Raw genomic sequence first — 22,294 nt, forward strand, 5'->3', positions numbered from 1 at the left:
AGGGACCCGGGTTCAATTTCAGCCTCGGGGCGACTGTCCGTGTGGAGTTTGCACATTTCCAGCCTGCGCCTGCGAGGGTTTTCTCCGGGTGCTCCGGCTTCCTCCCACCATCCAAAGATGCGTAGGTGAGGGTGAATTGGCTATGCTAAATTACCCATAGTACTGTTAGGACAGAATCTGTTCTTGCATGTTCGTTTTAGGAGGAGAGACAACAGACGCTCAATTGTTTGGCACAAGCAGGCTTTAATGCAGAATCGTAGCTGATACAGTGAATCACCATGCATTCACTGGAGAAGGCGCGTTCTGCCTTCCCCTCCCAAATCTGCTCCTGATATACTCTTTGCTAAGCAGAGCTTCGCGGAGCTACTAAGCATTGCCTTATTAGGACATTTCGCGTTTGCTAGGCGTTTCCTGTTATTGAGCTCATTTGGGCGTTGGCAGCTGAGCTGGCCACGTAAGCAACAGTTTCGATTTCCCAAGCAGCAGCTACAGCTACAGTTTCGATTCCCCAAACAGCAGCTATAGCTCCACCCTCCCTTGACCTATTTTATCCTAACAGTACCCAGGGATATGTAGGATTGGGTAATTTAGCATGGCCAATCTACCCTAACCTACACATCCCTGGACACTATGGGTAATTTAGCATGGCCAATCCACCCTTAGTGTAGGATTGGCCAGGCTAAATTGTCCTGTAGTATCCAGAGATGTGCAGGTTTGGGTGGACTGGCCGTGCTAAATTACATAGTGTTTGGGGATGTGCAGGTTAGGGGGCATTGGCCGTGCTAAATTACCCATAGTGCCCAGGGATGTGTAGGCTAGGTGGGAATTGCAGGGTTACAGGCAGAGGTCTGGGTGAGGTGTGGGTTGGATGGGCTGAAGAGCCTACTCCTACACTGCAGGGGTTCTAAGCGTGAGATGAGGTGCTTGACGGAAACGATGGGGAAGAGGCAGTGAAAACACAACGAGACCGTTTGAAAGTGGGAGCATGACAGGAGGGGGTGGGTAAATGGGATGTGGTGAGGGAGGGGGCTTAGGAGAGAAAGAGACACAGAAAGAGAGGGTCACACACAGATACAACTGGTGAAAGTGGGGAAGATTGTGATAGGTTCAGATAAGGTGGAGGAAGAAAAGCTGTTCCCTATTCACTGATAGTGACAAGGTCAGGGGCGGCCTGAAGTTCAGGGGTTTGAGCAGGAAAGAGAGGGGGAAAACAGAGGAAAAACAGGTTTACCCAGCAAGCAGCAATATGCTGGAATCCGCTGTCACCTCAGAGAGACAGACAGACGCAGAGGCAGATGCAGAGAGACACAGAGAGAGAGAGAGAGAGACACAGAGAGACAGAGAGCCAGAGACGGGGAGGTAATCAGATGAAAGGCCTCCCTGTGCTGTGAGATCCAAAAGGAGCACGCGAACAGCTGCCCCAGTGTTTCTGGCGGTCTGAGGCATCTCCCCCTCGCCCCATTACCGGTACCGCTCTCCCGTCCCATTGGCACCTTCCCGGTGAACGGCCCACACTCGCATTGCACTCAAGCTGCCCCTTACCCCCCCGGGGGCTGGAAGAGGACGGAACAGCCCGTTCCGGAGCGGGGCTCGGGAACGCTGCCCATGTCTGCGACGTCCTTTCCGAGAAAGGAAACAAAAAGGACAACAGACAGGGGACCACCCGCATCAACGGGAATGACAACATTTCACCCTCAGACAAGGCTTTGTCAAGAGATGTACAGCACGGAAACAGACCCTTCGGTCTAACCCGTCCATACCGACCAAATATCCCAACCCAAACTAGTCCCACCTGCCAGCACCCGGCCCATATCCCTCCAAACCCTTCCTATTCATATACCCATCCAAATGCCTCTTAAATGTTGCAATTGTACCAACCTCCACCACATCCTCTGGCAGCTCATTCCATACACACACCACCTTCTGTATGAAAACGTTGCCCTGTAGGTCTCTTTTATATCTTCCCCTCTCACCCTAAACCTATGCCCTCTAGTTCTGGATTCCCCAACCCCAGGGAAAAGACTTTGCCTATTTATCCTATCCATGCCAGTCATAATTTTGTAAACCCCTATAAGGTCATCCCTCAGCCTCCGACGCTCCCGGAAAACAGCCCCAGCCTGTTCAGCCTCTCCCTGTAGCTCAGATCCTCCAACCCTGGCAACATCCTTGTCAATCTTTTCTGAACCATTCCAAGTTTCGCAACAGCGGGGAGACCCAGAAATGGAAAAGACTGAAGGGGGAAGTCAGCGGTAAATCTTTTGAAGAGGTTACAAAGGAGAGACCTCTGTCTGCAGCGGGAATGACCCCCACAGTAGCAGGTCGAGGTGGACGGCATTTAAGGAGAAGCTGGATACAGACGTCAGGGAGAAAGGAACTGAAGGGAATGCTGCTGTAAGGGAAATCAAGTGTGAGCAAGTGAAGGGGAGGTGCGTAGAGGCTCACATGGGTCAGAAATACTGAGAGAGACCAGTTGAGCTGAAGGACCTGACTGGAGACTCAATGGGACAGAGTGAAAAATCTTGGATCCACCTGCAAGAGAAGGAGAAACACGTGATTTACCTCCCAGGATTTAGCAAGTCCCGCAGATTCTGCAGATCACTTTTTTGGTCAGAGCACTGAGTATCGGGGTTGGGGTCTGGACAGGACGTTGGTTATGCCACTTTTGGAATACACAGGAACCTCGATTATCCAAAGGACACATGCAGGGTGTATTTCAGTCGCTTGACGATTAGATCCCTCACAGTGTGGAAACAGGCCCAACCAGTCCACACTGACCCTCCAAAGAGTAACCCACCCAGACCCATTTCCCTCTGACTAATGTACCTAACACGTCGGGCAACTTAGCATAGCCAATTCACCCTGACCTGCACATCTTTGGACTGTGGGACAGAACCGGAGCACTAGGAGGAAACCCACGCAGACGCGGTGAGAATGTGCAAACTCCACACAGTCTGTCGCCTGAGGCAGGAATGAAACCCGGGTCCCTGGTCCCGTGAGGTAGCAGCGCTAACCACTGAGCCACCGTACTGGTTCATCTAATTCTGGATAATCGAAGTTCCTCTGTATTATGTGCACTTCTAGTCTATCGGAAGGATATTGCAAAACTTGAAAGGGTTCAGAAAGATTGACAAGGATGTTGCCAGGGTTGGTGGGTTTGAGCTACAGAGAGAGGCTGAACAGGCTGGGGTTGTCTTCCCTGGAACGTCGGAGGCTGAGGGTTGACTTTAAGAGAGGTTTATAAAATCATGAGGGGCATGGATAGGGATAGACAAAGTCTTTTGCCAGTACTAGAGGGCATAGGTTTAGGGTGAGAGGGGAAAGATTTAAAAAGGGTCCTAAGGGGCAACATTTTTCACACAGAGGGTGGTGTGTGCGTGTGGAATGAGCTGTCAGAGGAAGTGGTGGAGGCTGGTACAATTGCAACATTTAAAAGGCAACCACTTGGGTATCTGTGTAAGGAGGGGTTTGGAGGGATAGGGCCAATTGCTGGCAAATGGGACTTGATTAGTTGAGGATATGGAGGAGTTGGAGCGAAGGGTCTGTTTCTGTGTTGTACATCTCTACTTCAGGAGGAAATGCGCAGTCGCAGGCTCGCAGAGCCACTGGCTGCCAAGCGGATGGGAGCACAGCAACTGCAGTGACCCTCCGCCCTCCCACCCAGGGTTCAGCCCTGGGCGGTGACTCACAGCACCTGGCCCCGTCACTTGTGCCCCCGCTGGTGCCGCAGCAGGTGCTGGGAGTGAGCGAAGCCCCTCTCGCAGACGGGGCAAGTGAATGGCCACTCCCCGGTGTGGACCCGCTGGTGTGTCCGCAGGTTGGTCAGCCGGGTGAAGCCCTTGCCGCAGACGGATCAGATGAACGAGCGCTCGCCGCTGTGAAGCCGCCGGTGCAACAGCAGGTTGGAGGAGCAGGTGAAGCCCTTGCCGCACTCGGGGCAGGTGAACGGCCTCTCCCCGGTGTGGACCCGCTGGTGTGAGAACAGGCGGGACGACCGGGTGAAGCCCTTGCCGCAGACCGAGCAGGTGAAGGGCCGCTCCCCGGTGTGGACCTGCTGGTGGGTCAGCAGGTTGGACGACCGGGTGAAGCCCTTGCCGCACACCGAGCAGGCGAAGGCCCCCTCGCCGGTGTGGACCTGCTGGTGGGTCAGCAGGTTGGACGACTGGGTGAAGCCCTTGCCGCAGACGGAGCAGGTGAAGGGCCGCTCCCCGGTGTGGACCCGCTGGTGGGCCAGCAGGGTGGACAAGTCAGAGAAGCCCTTGCTGCACACCGAGCAGCTGAACGGCCTCTCCCAGGTGTGGACACGGCGGTGGATCTCCAGATCGGATGGGTAGCAGAATCCTTTCCCGCAATCCCCACACTTCCACGGTTTCTCCATGGCGCACGGAATGCCTCCTGAGACTTCCTTTCCCCACAGTGGGCAAACTGGCTCAGGCACGTGCCCCTGTGGTTCAGGTAAAGACGATACTTTAAGAGCCTACTGAAGCAGACAAAAATGTTCGAAGAATTTGCCCCTTCTGGACTGAAAGAGGGACGTCTCTCCTGTCCCACGAATCAAGGGGCTCTGTCAGACCTTCACATGGTACTCAGTTGGGGAGCTCTACCTGCAAAGCTGCTCTTCTCATATCCTGTGAAAAGGGGGATTACAAAAGTCATTGCTGCCTGCACATGACAGGAATTCAGAACAGATCATTCTAGTTTCTGTAGAACTTCCCTAAAACAATCAAGTTACAATATGCAGATGCCAGTGTTGGGTTGGGGTGTACAAAGGTAAAAAAAAATCACACATCACCACGTTGTAGTCCATTAGATTTGTTTAGAAGTTCGAGCTTTGAGAGCTCTGCACCTTCATCAGGTAGCTAGTAAAACTTCCAGGCAAAAAAGACAGCAGATGCTGGAGATCAGAGTGGTGCTGGAAAAGCACAGCAGGTCAGGCAGCATCCGAGGAGCAGGGGAAAAAAAAAGACATTTCAGGCAAAAGCCCTTCATCAGGAATGAGGAAAGAATGAGGACACTTTCCTCATTCCTGAAGAAGGGCTTATGCCCGAAACATCAAATCTCCTGTTCCTTGGATGCTGCCTGACCTGCTGAGCTTTTCCAGCACCACTCTGATCTCCAGCATCTGCAGACCTCATTTTCTCCTATAACCTAGAGTTGTGTGATTTTTAACTTTAAAAAAAAGTGTTGCAAATCATACATACATACATACACACACACACACTTTTCTTCAATTCTCACTCTGCTGTTTCTGATATTACCCATCCCCCAGTATTGTTCAGAAAGGGACTTATTACCTAAAAAAGCTGTAAATCTCCATCCCACACACTCTTTAACTCTTGCTGTACCTAATATTCCACCTTCCCCCATGCTCCAGCAGGGTCTGACTGATGCTCATTGACTGAGCCACACTCACCTCTTCCTGGACACAGAGACACTCCAGACCAACACAACATCAGCTACCCTTAACACCCCACCACAACGGCGCATGTGCAGGAGCAACCGGTCACGCGAATGGAGGGACCGCCGTCGTCACAAGGGCCGCGCGTTGATTGGACGGAGCGCCCGCCCGTGCGGCGTTCCAGCCTTTCCCAATGGTCCACCACGCCGTGCGTCACGCGGCGGCACTGGTATTTGTGACGCCCAGGCCCACGTGACCTCTCTCCTCCACCACTCCCCACGCGCCCCTCCCTTCACCTCGACCCGGGGAGGCATGACCAATGGGGAGCCTTGGAGGACCGGAAGGAAGGCTGGTCCTCCTACCAATCAGAGCATCCCCTCAATGTTTGAATGCGGAACTTGGATCATGAGTTCCTGCTGCTCTCGCGCTCTCTCTCTCTCTCTCTCTCTGAATGAAGATTGAGTGTTACCCCAGACTGCACCAACCTCTGTGAGTACAGCACCCTCTCTTCTCACCCCTCCTATTCCATTTCTTTTCTCATTTTGGGATTAAACTGTTGGTTTGTAGGAAGTGAAGTGAAAGGAGGTGAACTCAGGAAAGGTGCATATGCTGGATGCATTGGTCTAGATCGCTGTCTCTGTCCCTCTGTCTCTGTGTCCCTCTGTCTCTCTCGTGTCCTTCATCAGGAATTGCGGAGGGGGAGGTGGAGGGGTGTGGAAAGGGTGCTGAGAGATAAATAGGAAGGTGGGAGTGGGGCTGGTGGTAAGGTAGATGCAGGTTGGGGGGGGGGGGAGGTGATGGCGACAGGGTGGAGCAGATTGGTGGGAAGGAAGATGGACAGGTGAGACAGTTCAAGAGGGTGGTGCTGAGTTGGAGGGTTGGAGCTGGGGTGGGTGGGGGGAGGGAATGTGAGGAAACTGGTGAACTCGATGTTAAAGCCGTGTGGTTGCAGGGTCCTAGGCCACCTGATACCTGGAGGAAGAAGGCCTCTGCATTGGGACCCTCCAACCATACAGGATCAATATTGATTTCACCAGTTTCCTCATTTCCCCCCCTTCCCCCAGCCCAATCCCAGATACAACCCTCGAACTTGGGAATGCTCTTTTGAACTGTCCCACCTGTCCATCTGCCTTCCCATCTATCTGCTCCACCCTCCTCTCTGACCTGTCACCTTCTTCCCCTGCTTTCATCTACCCATGGCATTCTCAGCTCCCTTCCCCCAGTCCCACCTCCCTCCCATTTATCTCTCAGTCCCTTTGGGCCCACCCCACATTCCTAATCAAGGGGTTATGCCCAAAACGTCAAACCTCCTGCTCCGAGAACAGCCAGGGAATTCCTAGAGGCATGGCACTCATCCACAGATTCAATCAATAAGCACATCGACCTGGACCCAATATACTGACCGCTGCAGCGGACAGCTGGAACTGACAACCGGAAGCGGGCAGAGACAAACCACTATAAATGCCGGAGCAAAGATCACAGAAGCGCTTCACAGGAGGCTCCCAAGCACTGAGGATGTCACCTCGACAGGGGACGAAACGTCTGCAATACAAACTCCCAGCTCGGCGAACAGAACCACAACATGTCATGTATTTCCAGTCATACCCGTTACAGGACAGGAGAATACTGGGCTCAATGCTGACTCTGTGGATGAATCTAGTCAGACTCATTCCTCTCTATATCCACAGAGTCCTGTAAGTGTATTCCTCTATAGGGTCCCTCCAGTCTCACTTGGGTATTGATCGACTCCACTACATCCTCAGAGCGAGCATGTTCTAGGTCTTGTTACCAAAGCAAAGTTCTTGCTCTGATTCTCTTTCCCCTCCCCCCCCACATCTTGGTCTGTCAATATGGTAGAGAGAGAGAGAGACGGGGGGGGGGCAGATAACTAGGTTTGCAAACTGCATGAGGGTGGCATGGTGGCTCAGTAGGTAGCACCGATGCCTCATAGTGCCAGGGACCTGGGTTTAATTCCAGCCTCGGGTGACTCTCCGTGTGGGTTTTCCCCGAGTGCTCCGGTTTCCTCCCACAGTCCAACCTTGTGCAGGTGAGGGTGGGTTGCCGTGCTAAATTGCCCAGAGTGTTCAGGGATGTGTAGCTTAGGTGCACGTGTCAGGGGTAAATATAGGGGAATGGGTCTGGGTGGGATACTCATCACAGGGTCGGTCTGGACTTGTTGGGCCGAAGGGCCTGTTTCCACACTGTAGGGGTTCTAATTCTTAACTTTTCTTGGAGCTAGATCTGCCAAATGTCAGGAATCAGAAAAATTGGGAGGGAGTGTATTAGGTACGGCAGTAGGGAGAGTGTGTGGGATGGAGACTCACAGGTTTTGGGTTATGGGCGTGGAATGAATATTCCGTGAAATCGATCTGTTAAACTCTGAGATTCTACGTGATACTGACAGCGATGACTTTCTAATTTACCGGCTTTCACAGGAGGATTTACCTGCACATCTTGAACTAATTGCCTCAGCCAGCTTGACTCATTGGGACTGGAATTTTATCGATCTTTTGAGTGGAGAAGGAGGATTGTCCCGCCTGCTTCCAGAGATCTGACTGGTAAAGCACTGAGATGCCGCTGTTCGAGGGTGGAGGGAGCTTTACCGGAGCGGAGAGTTAGCCAGCCGGCCCCCCGCAGCAGAGTGGGACGTCAGAGGGAGCGTCGAACCTGGAGGGAGGCCGCGCCGTGGGGAAACCGTGGAAGTGTGGGGAATGCGGGAAGGGGTTTCGAGTCCCCTCTGAGCTGGAGACCCACCGGCGCGGTCACACCGGGGAGAGGCCGTTCTCCTGCCCCGAGTCCGGCAAGGCCTTCATTGGGTCCTCCAAGCTGCTGAGGCATCGGCGGGTCCACACCGGGGACAGGCCGTACCCCTGCCCCGAGTGTGGCAAGGCCCTTCACCCAGCTGTCCCACCTGCAGACGCACCGGCGCCTCCACACACCAGGGAGAGGCCTCTCACCTGCCCCGGGGGCGGCAAGGCCTTCAATCGATCGCCGACCCTGCGGACGCACAGGCGCCTTCCCAACGTGATCGCACGGAGTTGAAGTCTGCAGCGAATCCCACCCAGGACTGGGGGGGGATCGTGCCCCGTTCGAAGACAGTGGGTGAAGCGGGAAGGGAGCGAGGCTTCCTTTCTGCCGGACTGGCCGCTCTCGCTCCCTTTGCTTCCCGTGGGACCGATGCTGTTTGAGGCTGGGACTGCACGTTCCCCGGGCCAAAGATCTGCAGGAGCTGAGGAAGTGCACTCCTTTCACACCGGATGGTAAATCATGTTTGTCCCATCTATTTCAGTCTTAAATACCCTCCGTGACCTGGCCTCCCAGCCTCCTGTGGCAGTGAATTCCACAGATTCCCCACTCTCTGTCTGAAGAGGTTTCTCCTTATCTCCGTTCTAAAAGGTCTAAGGCTGTGCCCTCGGCTCCTGGTCTCTCCTACCAATGGAAACATCTTCCCAATGGCCACAGATAGTTCAAAGTCAAATACAATAGCCTCTATTCCATTGAGTGTCCAGCACACTTTATAACACTTTGTAAAATCAGGAGGGCCATTGATGAGGTGAGTGGCAGGTGTCTTTTCCCGATAGAATAAAGAATATTCCAGCACAGGAACAGGCCCTTCGGCCCTCCAAGCCTACACCGATCCAGATCCTCTATCTAAACCTGCTGCCTATTTTCTCAGGATCTGAATCCCCCTGCTCCCTGCCCTTTCATGTATCTGTTGAGATACATCTTAAATGACGCCATTGTTCCCGTCCCTACCATCTCCGCTGGCAACACATTCCGGGTACCCAGCACCCTCTGTGTAAAGAACTTTCCATACATATCTCCCTTAAATCTTTCCCCTCTCACTTTGAACTCATGACCCCAGATAACTGAGTCCTCCACTCTGGGGAAAAACATTTCTTGCTTTCCACCCTGTCTATACTTCTCATGATTTTGTTGGCCTCAATCAGGTCCACCCTCAACCTCCGTCTTTCCAATGTAAATAATCCTGATCTATTCAAACTCTCTTCATAGTTAGCATCCTCCATACCAGGTAACATCCTGGTGAACCTCCTGTGCACCCTCTCCAAAGCATCCACATCCATTTGGTAATGTGGCGACCAGAACTGTACGTGGTATTCCAAATCTGGCCGAAACAAAGTCTTGTATAACTGTAACATGACCTGCCAACTCTTGTACACAGTACTCTGTCCGCTGAAGGAAAGTGTGCCATATGCCGCCTTGACCACTCTACTGACCTGCATTGCCATCTTCAGGGAACAATGGGCCTGAACACACAGATCTCTCTCTACATCAGTTTTCCCCAGGACTTTTCCCATATTACCTCACTGCTCGAGTCCTTCATAGTACCCTCCTTCAGCACAGCTGTGATAGCTTCTCTGACCAGTAATACAACTCCTTCACCTCTTTTACCTCCCTCTCTATCCCACCTGAAGCATCGATATCCTGGGATATTTAGTTGCCAATCTTGCTCTTCCCTTAACCAAGTCTCAGTATTAGCAATAACATCATCCTCCCAGGTACGGCTCCAAGCCCTAAGTCCATCTGCCTTACCGACTACACTTATTGCATTAAAACCAATGCACCTCAGACCACCTGTCCCTTTGTGTTCATCATCTGTTCCCTGTGACTCTTCCCCTTTGTCACACTGACTTTATTATCTCGCTCCTTACAGGCTTTAGTTACTACCTCCTTCCTGACCACGAACCTCCTCATTTGTTTCCCATCCCCCGCCACATTAGTTTAAACCCTCCCCAGCAGCGTTAGCAAAAGCACCCCCAAGGATATTGGTTCCAGTCTGGCCCGGATGTAGCTCGTCTGATTTGTAATAGTCCCACCACCCCCAGAACTGGTCCCAATGTCCCAAAAATCTGAACCCATCCCTCCTGGAATTTTATCGGTTCCCATGCGATTCCCCATCATTCTGTTCAAACCTATTGAATTCATTGCCAATCGACTCGATCCCTCCTGATCCATGAATCCTCTCCTCTCAAGAATCAATTTGATGAACATTTGTTATCTTCCGTGTATTGAAGAACTTCTCTTTTCAATCCTCCCACTTCCTCCAAACTAAAGGAGTTGCCATGGGCACCCGCGTGGGCCCCAGCTATGCCTGCCTCTTCGTAGGATATGTGGAACAGTCCATCTTCCGCAACTACACTGGCACCACCCCCCACCTTTTCCTCCGCTACATCGATGACTGTATCGGCACTGCCTCGTGCTCCCACGAGGAGGTTGAACAGTTCATCAGCTTTACTAACACCTTCCATCCCGACCTCAAATTCACCTGGACTGTCTCAGACTCCTCCCTCCCCTTCCTAGACCTTTCCATCTCTATCTCGGGCGACCGACTCAACACAGACATCTACTATGAACCGACTGACTCCCACAGCTACCTGGACTACACCTCCTCCCACCCTGCCCCCTGTAAAAACTCCATCCCATATTCCCAATTCCTTCGTCTCCGCCGCATCTGCTCCCAGGAGGACCAGTTCCAACACCGCACAGCCCAGATGGCCTCCTTCTTCAAGGACCGTAGATTCCCCCCAGACGTGATTGACGATGCCCTCCATCGCATCTCCTCCACTTCCTGCTCCTCCGCCCTTGAGCCCCGCTCCTCCAACCGCCACCAAAACAGAACCCCACTGGTTCTCACCTACCACCCCACCAACCTCCGCATACAACGTATCATCCGCCGTCATTTCCGCCACCTCCAAACGGACCCCACCACCAGGGATATATTTCCCTCCCCTCCCCTATCAGCGTTCCGCAAGGACCACTCCCTTCGTGACTCCCTCGTCAGGTCCACACCCCCCACCAACCCAACCTCCACTTCCGGCACCTTCCTCTGCAACCGCAGGAAATGTAAAACTTGCGCCGACACTTCCACACTCTCTTCCCTCCAAGGCCCCAAGGGATCCTTCCATATCCACCACAAGTTCACCTGTACCTCCACACACATCATCTATTGCATCCGCTGCACCCGATGTGGCCTCCTCTATATTGGGGAGACAGGCCGCTTACTTGCGGAACGCTTCAGAGAACACCTCTGGGCCACCCGGACCAACCACCCCATGGCTCAACACTTTAACTCTCCCTCCCACTCCACCAAGGACATGCAGGTCCTTGGACTCCTCCACCGGCAGAACATAACAACACGACGGCTGGAGGAGGAGCGCCTCATCTTCCGCCTGGGAACCCTCCAACCACAAGGAATGAACTCAGATTTCTCCAGTTTCCTCATTTCCCCTCCTCCCACCTTGTCTCAGTCGGTTCCCTCAACTCAGCACTGCCCTCCTAACCTGCAATCTCCTTCCTGACCTCTCCGCCCCCACCCCGCTCTGGCCTATCACCCTCACCTTGACCTCCTTCCACCTATCACATCTCCATCGCCCCTCCCCCAAGTCCCTCCTCCCTACCTTTTATCTTAGCCTGCTTGGCAAACTTGCCTCATTCCTGATGAAGGGCTTATGCTCTAAACGTCGAATTTCCTATTCCTTAGATGCTGCCTAACCTGCTGTGCTTTAACCAGCAACACATTTTCAGCAGAGCTCAGAAATACGAAAGGTGCAGTAACAATGTTGGGACTATACTACAGGCCTCCCAATAGTGAGCGTGAGATAGTGGTACAAATATGTAAACAGATCATGGAAAGATGAAGGATAGGTGGTGGTGAGAGGAGATTTTAATTTTCCCAACATTGACTGGGATTCACTTACTGTTAGAGGAGTAGAATTTGTAAGGAGAATCCAGGAGGGTTTCCAGAGTAGTATGTAAATAGTTCAACTCGGGAAGGGGCCATATTGGACCTGGTGTTGGGGAATGAACCCGGCCAGGTGGGTGAAGTTTCAGGTGGGGATTACGTTGGGGATAGGGATCACAATTCCGTAAGGTTTAGAATACTCATGGACAAAGACGAGAGTGGTCCGAAAGGAAGAGTGCTTATTGGGGAAAGGCCAACTATACCCAAATTCAGCAGGCGCTGGGGAAGTGTGGATTGGGAGCAGCTTTTTGAAGGAAAATCCATATTCGATATTTGGGAGGCTCTTAAAGAGAATTGATTCGAGTTCAGGAGAGAGATGTCTCTGTGAAAATGAGGGATGGAATTGGCAAGATTAGGGATCCATGGATGACAGGTGAAATTGTGAGACTTGCTGAGAGGAAAAAGGAAGCATACATAAGGTCTAGGCGACTGAAGACAGACAAAGCTTTGGTCCTACTTTCCCGATATTCTTCCAATCTGAAATGAGGAATTAAGAGGGTTAAAAGGGGCGATGAGATATCCTTAGCGAGCAAGGTTAAGGACAACCCCAAAGCCTTTTATTCATATAGAAGGAGCAAGAGGGTAACTAGAGAAAGGGTGGGCCCACTCAAGGACGAAGGAGGAAAGATGTGTGTGGAGTCAGAGAAAATGGGCAAGTTTCTTAATGAGTACTTTGTGTCAGGTTTAACTGAGGAGAGGGACATGGTGGATGTTGACGTTAGGGATAGATCTTTGAATACTCTAGGGCAAGTCGGCATAAGGAGGAGGAAGTGATGTGTATTCTAAAAAGGCATTAAGGTGGTCAACGTCCCCAGGTCCTGATGGGATCTATCCCAGGTTACTGAGGGAAGCAAGAGAGGAAATAGCTTGGGCCTTAACAGATATCTTTGCAGCTTCCTTGAACACAGGTGAGGTCCCAGAGGACTGGAGAATTGATAATGTTTTCCCCTTGTTTCAGAAGGGTCGCAGGGATAATCCAGGTAATTACAGACCTGTGAGCTGGATGTCAGTGGTAGGGAAGCTGCTGGAGAAGATACTGAGGGATAAGATCTATTTACATTTGGAAGAAAATGAGCTTATGAGTGATAGGCAGCATGGTTTTGTTCAGGGAAGGTCATGTCTTAGCAACTTAATAGAATCCTACGAGGAAATGACACAATTGATTGATGAGGGAAGGGCTGCAGATGTCATAGACATGGACTTTACTTGGGCATTTGACAAGGTTCCCCATGGTAGGCTGATGGAAAAGGTGAAATCACATGGGGTCCAGGGTATTCTAGCTAGATGGATAGAGAACTGGTTGGGAAACAGGAGACAGGGATAGTATTGGAAGGGAGTTTCTCAAAACTGAGACGGTGACCAGTGGTGTCCCACAGGGCTCCGTGCTGGGGAGCACTGCTGTTTGTGATATATCTAAATGATTTGGAGGAAGGTGTAGGTTGCCTCATTAGCAAGTTTGCAGTTGACACTAAGATTGGTGGAGTAGCAGATAGTGAAGAGGACTGTCAGAGAATACAGCAGAATGGAGAATAGACTAGAGAGTTGGGCAGAGAAATGGCAGATGGAGTTCAATCCAGACAAATGTGAGGTGATGCATTTTGGAAGATCCAATTCTAGAGCAAACTAAACAGTAAATGGAAAAGTCCTGGGGAAAACTGATGTAGAGAGAGATCTGTGTGTTCAGGCCCATTGTTCCCTGAAGATGGCAATGCAGGTCAGTAGAGTGGTCAAGGCGGCATATGGCACACTTTCCTTCATCGGACGGAGTATTGAGTACAAGAGTTGGCAGGTCATGTTACAGTTATACAAGACTTTGTTTCGGCCAGATTTGGAATACCATGTACAGTTCTGGTCGCCACATTACCAAATGGATGTGGATGCTTTGGAGAGGGTGCAGAGGAGGTTCACCAGGATGTTACCTGGTATGGAGGATGCTAACTATGAAGAGCGTTTGAATAGATCAGGATTATTTACATTGGAAAGACGGAGGTTGAGGGGGGACCAGATTGAGGCCAACAAAATCATGAGAGGTAAAGACAGGGTGGATAGCAAGAAATGTTTTTCCCCAGAGTGGAGAACTCAGTTACCTGGTGTCATGAGTTCAAAGTGAGAGGGGAAAGATTTAAGATAGGTATGGAAAGTTCTTTACGCAGAGGGTGCTGGGTACCTGGAATGTGTTGCCAGCGGAGATGGTAGGGACGGGAACAATGGCGTCATTTAAGATGTATCTCAACAGATACATGAAAGGGCAGGGAGCAGAGGGATACAGATCCTGAGAAAATAGGCAGCAGGTTTAGATAGAGGATCTGGATCGGTGTAGGCTTGGAGGGCCGAAGGGCCTGTTCCTGTGCTGGAATATTCTTTATTCTATCGGGAAAAGACACCTGCCACTCACCTCATCAATGGCCCTCCTGATTTTACAAAGTGTTATAAAGTGTGCTGGACACTCAATGGAATAGAGGCTATCGTATTTGACTTTGATCTATCTGTGGCCATTGGGAAGATGTTTCCATTGGTAGGAGAGACCAGGAGCCGAGGGCACAGCCTTAGCCCTTTTAGAACGGAGATAAGGAGAAACCTCTTCAGACAGAGAGTGGGGAATCTGTGGAATTCACTGCCACAGGAGGCTGGGAGGCCAGGTCACGGAGGGTATTTAAGACCGAAATAGATGGGACAAACATGATTTACCATCCGGTGTGAAAGGAGTGCACTTCCTCAGCTCCTGCAGATCTTTGGCCCGGGGAACGTGCAGTCCCAGCCTCAAACAGCATCGGTCCCACGGGAAGCAAAGGGAGCGAGAGCGGCCAGTCCGGCAGAAAGGAAGCCTCGCTCCCTTCCCGCTTCACCCATTGCCTTCGAACGGGGCACGATCCCCCCCCAGTCCTGGGTGGGATTCGCTGCAGACTTCGACTCCGTGTGATCACGTTGGGAAGGCGCCTGTGTGTCCGCAGGGTCGGCGATCGATTGAAGGCCTTGCCGCCCCCGGGGCAGGTGAGAGGCCTCTCCCTGGTGTGTGGAGGCGCCGGTGCGTCTGCAGGTGGGACAGCTGGGTGAAGGGCCTTGCCACACCCGGGGCAGGGGTACGGCCTGACCCCGGTGTGACCGCGCCGGTGGATCTCCAGCTCAGAGGGGACTCGAAACCCCTTCCCGCATTCCCCACACTTCCACGGTTTCCCCACGGCGCGGCCTCCCTCCAGGTTCGACGCTCCCTCTGACGTCCCACTCTGCTGCGGGGGGCCGGCTGGCTAACTCTCCGCTCCGGTAAAGCTCCCTCCACCCTCGAACAGCGGCATCTCAGTGCTTTACCAGTCAGATCTCTGGAAGCAGGCGGGACAATCCTCCTTCTCCACTCAAAAGATCGATAAAATTCCAGTCCCAATGAGTCAAGCTGGCTGAGGCAATTAGTTCAAGATATGCAGGTAAATCCTCCTGTGAAAGCCTGTAAATTAGAAAGTCATCGCTGTCAGTATCACGTAGAATCTCAGAGTTTAACAGATCGATTTCACGGAATATTCATTCCACGCCCATAACCCAAAATCTGTGAGTCTCCATCCCCCACACTCTCCCTACTGCCGTACCTAATACGCTCCCTCCCAATTTTTCTGATTCCTGACATTTGGCAGATCTAGCTCCAAGAAAAGTGAATTAGAACCCCTACAGTGTGGAAACAGGCCCTTTGGCCCAACAAGTCCATACCGACCCAACAAGTCCAGACCGACCCTGTGATGAGTATCCCACCCAGACCCATTCCCCTATATTTACCCCTGACACGTGCACCTAAGCTACACATCCCTGAACACTCTGGGCAATTTAGCATGGCCAACCCACCCTCACCTGCACAAGGTTGGACTGTGGGAGGAAACCGGCGCACTCAGGGGAAACCCACACGGAGAGTCGCCCGAGGCTGGAATTGAACCCAGGTCCCTGGCACTATGAGGCATCGGTGCTACCTACTGAGCCACCATGCCACCCTCATGCAGTTTGCTAACCTAGTTATCTGCACCCCCCCGCCTCTCTTTCTACCATATTGACAGACCAAGATGTGGGGGGGGAGAGAGGGAGAGAAAGAGAATCAGAGCAAGAACTTTGCTTTGGTAACAAGACCTAGAACATGCTCGCTCTGAGGATGACTGTAGTGGAGTCGCTCAATACCCAAGTGAGACTGGAGGGACCCTATAGAGGAATACACTTACAGGACTCTCTGGATATAGAGAGGAATGAGTCTGACTAGATTCATCTACAGAGTCAGCATTGAGCCCAGTATTCTCCTGTCCTGTAACGGGTATGACTGGAAATACATGACATGTTGTGGTTCTGTTCGCCGAACTGGGAGTTTGTATTGCAGACGCTTCGTCCCCTGTCTAGGTGACATCCTCAGTGCTTGGGAGCCTCCTGTGAAGCGCTTCTGTGATCTTTCCTCCGGCATTTATAGTGGTTTGTCTCTGCCCACTTCCGGTTGTCAGTTCCAGCTGTCCGCTGCAGTGGTCGGTATATTGGGTCTGGTCGATGTGCTTATTGATTGAATCTGTGGATGAGTGCCATGCCTCTAGGAATTCCCTGGCTGTTCTCGGTTTGGCTTGTCCTATAATACTAGTGTTGTCCCAGTCGAATTCATGTTGATTTGTCATCTGCGTGTGTGGCTACCAAGGATAGTTGGTCGTGTCGTTTCGTGGCTAGTTGGTATTCATGGATGCGGATCGTTAGCTGTCTTCCTGTTTGTCCTATGTAGTGTTTTGTGCAGTCCTTGCATGGGATTTTGTACACAATAAGGACTGCACAAAACACTACATAGGACAAACAGAAAAACAGCTAATGATCCGCATCCATAACACTACTATCTTCTCCCAAACTTTGAACACATAACATGGCTACAACACTCTATGATATAACTAGAAATAAATTATAAATCAAATTTATACAACCATAAATAAATACATATTGCAGAGTAACACGAGATATATCCAAGTCCAGTATGATTTTTACTGTGCAGTTAAACGAAACTTGAAAGGGTTCAGAAAATGTTTACAAAGATGTTGCCAGGGTTTGAACTATAGGGAGTGGCTAAATAAGCTGGGGCTGTTTTCCCTCGAGCATCGGAGGCTGAGGGGTGACCTTATTGAGGTTTATAAAATGATGAGGGGCATGGATAGGGTGAATAGACAAGGTCTTTTCCCTGGGGCGGGAGAGTCCAGAACTAGAGGTGAGAGGGGAAAAGACATAAAAAGGACCTAAGGGGCAACTTTGTCAGTCAGAGGGTGGTGCGTGTATGGAATGAGCTGCCAGAGGAAGTGGTGGAGGCTGGGACAATTGCAACATTTAAAAGGCATCTGGATGGGAATATGAATGGGAAGGGTTTGGAGGGACGTGCTGGCACATCGGACTAGATCAATTTTGGCTATGTGCTCGGCATGCACCAGTTGCACATAGGGTCTCTTTGTGTGCTATACATCTGTATGACTCTCAATGCTGTCCAGGCGAGTCAGTGATGTTACAACAACACTGGACCAGCAATCCAGAGGCACCAGGCAAATAATCTGGGCTCATGGGTTCAAATACCAGTAAAAACAAACATTGGGGAAATTAAATTTAAATTTTTTTAAAAATCTGAATTGAAAACTAGTCTCAGTCATTGAGAGAATGAAACTTTTCTGAAAACCCATTTGATTCAATAACGCTCTTCAGGGAAGGAAACCCGCTAGCATTAACTTGGTGCTGCCTGCATATGATGGCTCACGTGCTTGACTTTTAAAATGCCCCCTAAAGTCTGGCAATCCTCTTGTCTGAAGGGCAGTTAGTGACAAAAACATTGTTGGCCTTGCCAAAAAGAAAGCCCACATTCCATGGAGGAGTTTTTCTCGAATGTGACTTCACATCTGCGAATGGGTCACATCAGAACATCCAGACAAATAAGCACCAAAATGTCTGGTGCAGCAAGAGTACAGCAGGTCAGCCAGCATCTGAGGAGCAGGAGGTTTGATGTTTTTGGCATAACCCCTTGATTAGGAATGTGGGGTGGGCCCAAAGGGACTGAGAGATAAATGGGAGGGAGGTGGGACTGGGGGAAGGGAGCTGAGAATGCTATGGGTAGATGAAAGCGGGGGAAGAAGGTGACAGGTCAGAGAGGAGGGTGGAGCAGATAGATGGGAAGGCAGATGGACAGGTGGGATAGTTCAAAAGAGCAGTCCCAAGTTCGAGGGTTGTATCTGGGATTGGGCAGGGGCCGGGAGGGGGAGGAATGAGGAAACTGGTGAAATCAATATTGATCCTGTATGGTTGGAGGGTCCCAATGCAGAGGCATTCTTCCTCCAGGTATCAGGTGGCCTAGGACCCTGAAACCACATGGCATCAACATCGATATCACCAGTTTCCTCACATTCCCTCCCCCTCCCACCCCAGCTCCAACCCTCCAACTCAGCACCACCCTCTTGAACTGTCCCACCTGTCCATCTTCCTTCCAACCAATCTGCTCCACCCTGTTGCCATCACCACCCCCCCCAACCTGCATATCTACCTTACCCCCAGCCCCACTCCCACCTTCCTATTTATCTCTCCGCACCCTTTCCACCCCTCCCCCTCCGCAATTCCTGATGAAGGACACGAGAGAGACAGAGACAGAGAGAGAGAGAGACACAGACACAGAGGAGCAAAGACAAACAGACACAGAGAGAGACACAGAGGGACAGAGACAGCGATCCAGACCAATGCATCCAGCATATGCACCTTTCCTGAGTTCACCTCCTTTCACTTCACTTCCTACAAACCAACAGTTTAATCCCAAAATGAGAAAAGAAATGGAATAGGAGGGGTGAGAAGAGAGGGTGCTGTACTCACAGAGGTTGGTGCAGTCTGGGGTAACACTCAATCTTCATTCAGAGAGAGAGAGAGAGCAGCAGGATCTCATGCTCCACCTTCCGCATTCAGACAATGAGGGGATGCTCTGATTGGTAGGAGGACCAACCTTCCTTCCGGTCCTCCAAAGCTCCCCATTGGTCATGCCTCCCCGTGTCGAGGTGAAGGGAGGGGCGCGTGGGGGTTGGTGGAGGAGAGAGGTCACGTGGGCGTCACAAAGACCAGCGCCGCCGCACGGACGGGCACTTCGTCCAATGAACGCGCGGTCTTTGTGACGACGGCGGTCCCTCGATTCACGTGACCGGATGCTCCTGCACATGCGCCGTTGCGGGGGGGTTATGGGGAGCTGATGTTGTGTTGGTCTGGAGGGTCCCTGTGTCCAGGAAGAGGTGAGTGTGGCTCAGTCAATGAGCATCAGTCAGACCCTGCTGGAGCATGGGGAGGGAGGTGGGATATTAGGTACAGCAAGAGTTAAAGAGTGTGTGGGATGGAGTTTTACAGCTTTTTTAGGTAATAAGTCCCTTTCTGGACAATACTGGGGGATGGGTAATATCAGAAACAGCAGAGTGAGAATTGAAGAAAAGTGTGTGTGTCTGTGTGTGTGTGGGGTGGAGATTTGCAACACTTTTTAAAGTTAAAAATCACAACTCTAGGTTATAGGAGAAAATGAGGCCTGCAGATGCTGGAGATCAGAACTGAAAATGTGTTGCTGGAAAAGCTCAGCAGGTCAGGCAGCATCCAAGGAACAGGAGAATCGAGGTTTCGGGCATGAGCCCGTCTTCAGGAATGAGGAAAGTGTCCTCATTCTTTCCTCATTCCTGATGAAGGGCTTTTGCCTGAAATGTCGATTTTTTTTATTTTTTCCCTGCTCCTCGGATGCTGCCTGACCTGCTGTGCTTTTCCAGCACCACACTGATCTCCAGCATCTGCTGTCTTTTTCGCCTGGAGGTTTTACTAGCTACCTGATGAAGGTGCAGAGCTCTGAAAGCTCGAACTTCTAAACAAATCTAATGGACTACAACCTGGTGATGTGTGATTTTTTTTACCTTTGTACACCCCAGCCCAACACTGGCATCTGCATATTGTAACTTGGTTGTTTTAGGGAAGTTCTACAGAAACTAGAATGATCTGTTCTGAATTCCTGTCATGTGCAGGCAGCAATGACTTTTGTAATCCCCTTTTCACAGGATATGAGAAGAGCAGCTTTGCAGGTAGAGCTCCCCAAATGAGTACCATGTGAAGGTCTGACAGAGCCCCTTGATTCGTGGGACAGGAGAGACGTCCCTCTTTCAGTCCAGAAGGGGAAAATTCTTTGAACGTTTTTGTCTGCTTCAGTAGGCTCTTAAAGTATCATCTTTACCTGAACCACAGGGGCACGTGCCTGAGCCAGTTTGCCCACTGTGGGGAAAGGAAGTCTCAGGAGGCATTCCGCGCGCCATGGAGAAACCGTGGAAGTGTGGGGATTGCGGGAAAGGATTCCGCTATCCCTCCATGCTGGAGATCCACCACCGTGTCCACACCGGGGAGCGGCCCTTCACCTGCTCCGTCTGCGGCAAGGGCTTCACCCAGTCGCCCCACCTGCTGTCCCACCAGCGGGTCCACACCGGGGAGCGGCCGTTCGCTTGCTCCGAGTGCGGGAAGGACTTCAGCGAATCGTCCAGCCTGCTCAAGCACCAGCGGGTCCATACCGGGGAGCGGCCCTTCACCTGCTTGGTGTGCAGCAAGGGCTTCCCTCACTCGTCCAGCCTGCTCAAGCACCAGCAGGTCCACACCGGGGAGCGGCCCTTCACCTGCACCGTCTGCGGCAAGGGCTTCACCCGCTCGTCGCACCTGCTGACCCACCAGCGGGTCCACACCGGGGAGAGGCCGTTCAGCTGCTCCGTCTGTGGCAAGAGCTTCTCTCACTCGTCCAGCCTGCTGCGGCACCAGCAGGTCCACACCGCGGAGCGGTCCTTCATCTGCTCCGTCTGCGGCAAGGGCTTCTCTCACTCGTCCAGCCTGCTGCGGCACCAGCAGGTGCACACCGGCGAGGGTGCCTTCACCTGCTCCATCTGTGGCAAGGGCTTCCCCCACTCGTCCGGCCTCCAGATCCACCAGCGGGTCCACACGGGGGAACATCCTTCCGATAGACCAGAAGTGCACATAATACAGAGGAACTTCGATTATCCAGAATTAGATGAACCAGCACGGTGGCTCAGTGGTTAGCGCTGCTACCTCACAGTACCAGGGACCCGGGTTTCATTCCTCCTCAGGCGACAGACTGTGTGGAGTTTGCACATTCTCCCCGCGTCTGCGTGGGTTTCCTCCTAGTGCTCCGGTTCCGTCCCACAGTCCAAAGATGTGCAGGTCAGGGTGAATTGGCCATGCTAAATTGCCTGTAGTGTTAGTTACATTAGTCAGAGGGAAATGGGTCTGGGTGGGTTACTCTTCAGAGGGTCAGTGTGGACTGGTTGGGCCTGTTTCCACACTGGAAGGGATCTAATCGTCAAGCGACTGAAATACACCCTGCATGTGTCCTTTGGATAATCGAGGTTCCTGTGTATTCCAAAAGTGGCCTAACCAACGTCCTGTCCAGACCCCAACCCCTATACTCAGTGCTGTGACCAATAAAGTGATCTGCAGAATCTGCGGGACTTGCTTAATCCTGGAGGTAAATCACGTGTTTCTCCTTCTCTTGCAGGTGGATCCAAGATTTCACTCTCTGTCCCATTGAGTCTCCAGTCAGGTCCTTCAGCTCAACTGGTCTCTCTCAGTATTTCTGACCCATGTGAGCCTCTACGCACCTCCCCTTCACTCGCTCACATTTGATTTCCCTTACAGCAGCATTCCCTTCAGTTCCTTTCTCCCTGACGTCTGTAACCAGCTTCTCCTTAAATGCCGTCCACCTCGACCTGCTACTGTGGGGGTCATTCCCGCTGCAGACAGAGGTCTCTCCTTTGTAACCTCTTCAAAAGATTTACCGCTGACTTCCCCCTTCAGTCTTTTCCATTTCTGGGTCTCCCCGCTGTTGCGAAACTTGGAAGGGTTCAGAAAAGATTGACAAGGATGTTGCCAGGGTTGGAGGATCTGAGCTACAGGGAGAGGCTGAACAGGCTGGGGCTGTTTCCCCTGGAGCGTCGGAGGCTGAGGGATGACCTTATAGAGGTTTACAAAATTATGAGGGGCATGGATAGGATAAATAGGCAAAGTCTTTTCCCTGGGGTTGGGGAATCCAGAACTAGAGGGCATAGGTTTAGGGTGAGAGGGGAAGATATAAAAGAGACCTACAGGGCAACTTTTTCATACAG

The 22,294-nt window shown here is 51.7% G+C and overlaps 1 protein-coding gene across 1 annotated transcript in view; it reads left to right on the forward strand.

Moving 5' to 3' along the window:
* LOC132808362 (gastrula zinc finger protein XlCGF26.1-like) overlaps positions 1 to 21,409 on the forward strand; it is a 39,582-nt gene extending 18,173 nt beyond the window's left edge. The window contains exons 3-4 of the mRNA XM_060822109.1: positions 3,762 to 3,770; positions 20,451 to 21,409. Coding sequence (XP_060678092.1) covers positions 3,762 to 3,770; positions 20,451 to 21,212 — 771 coding nt within the window. The 3' untranslated portion in view covers positions 21,213 to 21,409. The remainder of the gene's footprint in view (positions 1 to 3,761; positions 3,771 to 20,450) is intronic.
* Positions 21,410 to 22,294: the final 885 nt, after the last annotated feature.

Source organism: Hemiscyllium ocellatum, assembly GCF_020745735.1.
Source record: "Hemiscyllium ocellatum isolate sHemOce1 chromosome 27 unlocalized genomic scaffold, sHemOce1.pat.X.cur. SUPER_27_unloc_5, whole genome shotgun sequence".
Lineage (NCBI taxonomy): Eukaryota > Metazoa > Chordata > Chondrichthyes > Orectolobiformes > Hemiscylliidae > Hemiscyllium > Hemiscyllium ocellatum.